The sequence below is a fragment of the Pinus tabuliformis genome, chromosome 5_1, assembly GCF_031772625.1.
Source record: "Pinus tabuliformis cultivar Carrire ecotype Pingquan chromosome 5_1, CPIR1, whole genome shotgun sequence".
In the NCBI taxonomy this organism is placed as follows: Eukaryota; Viridiplantae; Streptophyta; class Pinopsida; order Pinales; family Pinaceae; genus Pinus; species Pinus tabuliformis.
In genome coordinates, this window is record NC_142305.1 from 577,435,705 (window position 1) to 577,441,704 (window position 6,000).

Here is a 6,000-nt window from a genome sequence, read left to right on the forward strand (position 1 = left end):
ACCTACAGCTTTTCCTCACTTATCCCTCTCTTTTAACCTATTTTCCTCATAAACCTACCCAGATCATTACATTTGATGTCTTTAAGCATGATTGGTTAACTTTGCTAATGTTTGACTATTTGTCTAGATTTTTGACATATGCACAGAGATTCCGCAGCTGTCTGGCAATTCCGCAGCCATTCAGCAATTCCGCAGCTATCTAGTCATTCCGCAGCCTTTTCATTGATCTCTATGTTCCACGTGTCATTTTGAAAAATGAATCACATGGGCACATGGGAATGAAGGTGTTAAAGGTTCCTATGCTATTGGTTCGGCTAGCAATGCCACGCACACCTCCGGTCAACGTGGAACAAACTTCGGTCAACAAAGCCAGCTCAAACGGTGCTGCGTAAGCTGAAAGGTCACGTCACTCCAGATGGCGATTCCTCCACGCTACGCAGGTTATGGGAGATAGGATCCAACCTTGGATTCAACCTCCATGATGACCGTACCCTCCAGAAAATCACACGAACCTGTTTACGTGTTGCTGAACCATTTAATTAGCATGACTGTTAGTTAATTTCTCGTTTCATGTTTTACGCAGTAGGCAGTTGTTCATACGCCTATAAATCCAGCGTCTGCATACGCTTAAAGTTAGTTTTTTAGTTGCTGTGTTTATGTAATTGCTGCAATTTTAGTGCGTACCAAAACTCTGTTTTAGAGCTGCTGTTTCAGCACTTTTTATTGTAATTTCTGCATATGAGTTAATAGAAGACTGTGCTGTTTTGACTTCAAGTAGCTGATCTTTCCTTGGGTTTTGTGGATGGAGGGCCCCCATTAATAACAGCCTTTGTACAGTAAATTTACCTTTATGTTCTTGCCATTTCCTTCTTTCGAATTCAGCAATTTTCCTTTTCTTTAACACATGTACAGTTTTGATTTACTTTTGCTGTCATTTCATTTCTAGCATTTACTTTAAACTGATCAGGATTGTTTTCTGCAGGTGTTAGCCCGGGATTGTGTGTCTTTGTTGTATTTGCTTTATCTCTGATGGTATTTTCAGTTGTCATATTCATAGTTGCTGCCTTTACTATGTTTTCTAGCTTGATTTCTAGTTTAGTTTCTCAAGTTGTATGCTAACATATTGATGGTCTCCTTATCATAAATTGTTCATCTTTAAGAGATCAGAATACTAATAAATTACAGCTTGCTTTGAGTAGTTTTTGACTTATATCACTAACTCTTTCTTCACTTGTTACACATTACAATGTATGTTGGAAGCAGAATGTTGGAGAAAGGCACAGTGGTGTTATAATTTGTCATCTTAGAGCTTGATTACTTTTTAGACTTATATCTAACTACTTCTTAATCGTGTTTCACATAGTACTATATGTTGGAAGCAGAGTGTTAGGAAGAGATGAACATTATAATTGGTATTTAAAGTGATTTTTCTTATCTTTTTATTGCAGCAGCATGAGTAGTGACTAGTGCCATTAGAAAGTGGTTCTTTGCTTTCAGTTTCATTTCAAGTTATTTCTTTCAAGCACTTTCTTTGCAAGTTTAGAAGGTAGTTAGAAACCACCAATAACACACACTCACTCATTTAGAAATCACCTTACACACACTATCACTCATCTGTTTATAAAACCTCCATTCCATCTTAGGAAGATAAATTGACCATAAACAACACCCCCAAACGAAAAAAAGACCTAAGAGGTTGCTTAAGTACATATAGTACACCTTCACTTCATCAGCTTACGAGCCCCGGGTTGACAATTTATGATAGCAATTTAGACAACACTAAATTGACTAAACAAACTCATAGAAGTTGGCTTAAGCTCCTAGCGAACTGGCACCAGCTGATCAAGTGACACCCTGCAGTAAGAGCTAGTACTTGTGCATACAACGTTGTTGCTGCCAAGTTTGTTACGAACTACCAGGTTGATAAAAGTAATGAAGGAAGCCCTAGGAGTTGCAGCATTATTGTTGCAATACTGGAGCTCACCACTCTTTTTGGCGCCGTTGCTGGGGAAGCGTCAGAGTATTTTGTGATTACTGCTTTTCTTCTATTTTCTATTGCAACATTCTGCTAAGTAGTTTATTTCAGCAAAAGTAGAGTAGTTGTTTCATTTCCATTCTGCAATTTCAATTCTGCAAAAATAGATTAGACATTTTTTTCTTTCATTTCAATTCTGCAATTTCATTTCAGCAAGCGTAGATTAGGAATTTCCTGCTTTCATTTCAACAAGCGTAGATTAGGCATTTCTTGCTTTCATTTCAGTTCTACAATTTTTATTTCAGCAAGGTATTTCAATTAGTTGCAATTTGTTGTCCAATCCATTTCAGTTTTTGTAGGTACAAGCAAAAAAAAAAAAAAGGAGAGATTTCCTTTCATGCCTCGTAGGAACATAGATAATTCAGGAAAATTCCTACCCAACACCCCCACCACATCACTGAGTCACCCTTCTCTCTTCTTTGGTGGCAATGATACAGAAGAACCTATAGGTGAACCTCCAGAGATATACGAAGATCCTAAAACAAAAGAAGAGCAAGAAACCATTCCTCCTGAGACCATGGCTGAAAACAGAAACATTAGAGGAAATGGGAAAAGAATAGAAGGTGCCTTTCCTATCTGAGAAACCAATGGGGACACAAAAATGAAAATCATAAGCCCTTCAGCCTTACCTCACTTCCATGGATTAACTACCGAAGATCCTGATGCCTTCTTGTTTGAATTTGTTGTTCTCTGCCGGACCTATGACTATGCAGAAGACGAGCAGAAGTTGAAACTATTTCCTTCTACCCTCAAGGATGTAGCATTACACTGGTTCATGGGTTTACCTAGGAATAGTATCACAACTTGGGCTCAGATGCAGCAAGCCTTTAACAACAAATATCGGGACTACTGTAGGTCAAAGGATACGAAGGAAGAAATCTTCCGAATGACTATGGGAAGTGATGAATCTTTAGAAGACTACGAAGAAAGGTTTCAACTCAGTTATAAAAGGGACAGGTGCACACTTGACCCCAAATCTCTAAAGTTGGTTCTGCTCAGAGGAGTCCCTGAAGACCTTCTAGATACCCTCCATTTGCTGGCTGAGGGAGACATCTACCAACTGCCTTATGACAACATAAAGATTGTGTTTGGAAACCATTCTAGGTCAGCTAGAAAGAGAGGCAGGGGAAGTCACCCTTTAGCCAGTACATCCTCATCTAGTTCATCCCTTAGAAACGAACTTGAGAATCTGCTGGAAGATTTCAAGAGCGAGGTGAGGCAGACTCTTTCCATGCAAATGGATACCTTGCATATCAAAAGGAAACAAGAGGAAGTCGAAAGGGCTTTGGCGATCTTTTGTCCTAGGTGCACTGGAAATCATCCTAGGAACGAATGTCCATTTCACTCTATAGAAGTGTGTTTAGTCTGTGAAGAAGACCATCCTATGAATCAGTGCCCTTCCTTGCTCGGAATCAAAGTTGCATATCAAGGGGCTGAAGGAGCCACTGAACCACTCTATTTCATGAACCAAAAGAGGCCACATGGACCCAGACGTTACCAGCAGGGAATGCAAAGGACATCCGAGAGCTATTACAACCCCAATCAAGCCACTTCCATGCCTTCTTGGGGTCCCCCTGCTCATCCTTCCTGGTCCACACCCCCTCCTTAGTTGTATCCTTCTCAATACCAGGCTCCTCCAGTTGCTCATTCGTTTCACCCTTATGCACAGGCTCCTCCCACTCTTTTTCATCCACCACCTTCTTAACCACAACCATTACCTCCTGCTCCTCCAAGACAACCTCAAATACCTACTCAACCGAACCCGAACCCCAACAATAGACAGGCCCAGTAGGTATATAGAGGAGAAACATCATGCTCGACCTATGTTGTGGAGATTCAGGAGAATGAATGTTTCAAATGAAAATAAGCAGGGTTGATGTTGTTTTATAGTTTTTTGATGTAGAATTTTATTGGTAGGAAAGTTTAGCATGGACTTCCATCTCCCAAATTCAAATGTATGTTTTGGATTGATTTGTACATGATCCAATTGCTGATAATCTTTCATGGTTGATCCTTGTTCTTTCCTGTGTTTAATTCCTAAATTGAAAGGGATGGTGTGTTTAATACCTGAATTGAAAGGGTTGGTGTCATTTATTGCATCCTCTGAACTAATTCCTGAATTGAATGGTGTCATTTATTGCCTTCATTAAGTTGAATGGTTAAACACACATGAAAATATGGCTGACACACATTTCACCTGTTCTTTTGCAGGTATTACCCAGCAATGGGATGTGTTTCTCCAGTGCAAGTCAACGAGTGAGTGTTTGATGGGATAGGTGTACTTCTGGATAGAATTCAATGGAATGTTTTGTAGTGCATTTTGACTTAATTGGTAATTCATAGCTGGAGGTATTCGGGATAGTATGTTCTGTCATATTGTGATGTTAAGGTTTGGTGTTTGACAATTGTTGGTCCAATCAATCTATGGTCCCATTTTGGACATAATTTAATAACTTATATAACTTAATATAAACTATTTTTGTGCATTTTTTTATAAATTTTTTACGGTTTATGATGATTTTTTTATGGATGTGTGGGACCAGTACTATAACAACTACTGGCCCCTGCACAACAATATAATCCTCTCCCCTATTTGGGTTCCTTCAAAATATGAAATGTTGATGAAGAATATTCAAAAACAATATTTTTAATGACGAGCAATAATGGTAATTTATTATTGATTTAATAGTATTTTTTATCCTTAAATAATTTATATGATGCATCAATTATATTATATTGATATAATTTTATTATAGGAATAATGATGATAATGCTTCTATTTTAGAAACTGGTTTTTGACAAAAACAATATGAATTGTATATAAATAACTTTGATTCAAGGGTAAACTGCACCTTTTTTTTAAACATAACATATAGTATTCATATTAAAACAAATGGATACATGGCCAGAACCATTTACATTTTCATAGATATCAAAGGTTTTCAAATATGAGATTAAGCACAAAGGCTCAATCCAAACCTTCAAGCAATTTTCTCATGATACAAAAATTTCAATCTCTTTATAAATAAAAAAATTCCAAAATTCCCCCAATATCCAGACACATTTACATTTCATGATTCACTAGGAATGTAATGTCTTGAACCACTGAAATATCATAACCAAATTCCAGCATAAAGCTATACAAAATCAAGGAAGAGCTAGCATGATTGACAACCATACTTGCAAAAAAATTGTCTTTATTGAACCTTGAGGTATTTTTTCTTCATGGGAATATAGCAACAGGTTTTCCCCTATCATATGCATTATTAACCTTCACTTGCTAAATTTTTCCTTTGCTTTAATCCTATTAATTTCTGATATTACCCATTCTTATTTGCACATCATAAATTAATGGTAGTTCCTAGCCTCACATGCACTATAGATTAGCACCCATTATATCTATTGGTTTTCATGTTGTAATTTTTCCATAGGATCAAGAACCTTTATAGACCTACCATGACTTGGAATTGAACTGCATGTCTCTCTTTTCTATCATTTTGGCCATGTCCTTGTGGGTCCTCGTGTATTTGTATATTATTTTGGATCACATGGGCATATTATAACTCATATTTTGGCACCTACTACTAACTCATCATTTACTTACCGACTTTATAGCCATCCTTGGATTTTTCCATATGCATCATCTTGCCTCCATTATACCCCTTAGAGAGAACCATTGTTACGAGTGACCTTGCCTTTCCATTACTAGTTTCCATCTCCTCTTACATAGGTTGGTCTCATTAATTTGAGACAAAATCTTCCTTTAATGCCACTTGTTTATTTACAACAAACCTTCTTTTATCTCTTTTTCATGCTTGTAAATAATTATGAAAAAGACACTATTGAGTATACTTTTATCTCTTTTTCAAGATCTTTAAAATTAAATGAAAAATAGCATTACTAAGTTTACTTTCCAACTCTTGTTCATGCTCATAAAACCATGAAGGATACTTACAACAATAATT

General features: G+C 37.0%; 1 protein-coding gene across 1 annotated transcript in view; it reads left to right on the forward strand.

Moving 5' to 3' along the window:
• Positions 1 to 4,389, forward strand: part of LOC149166152 (putative anthocyanidin reductase) — a 41,295-nt gene extending 36,906 nt beyond the window's left edge. The window contains exon 7 of the mRNA XM_089431294.1: positions 4,247 to 4,389. Coding sequence (XP_089287420.1) covers positions 4,247 to 4,295 — 49 coding nt within the window. The 3' untranslated portion in view covers positions 4,296 to 4,389. The remainder of the gene's footprint in view (positions 1 to 4,246) is intronic.
• The last annotated feature ends 1,611 nt before the right edge of the window (positions 4,390 to 6,000 follow it).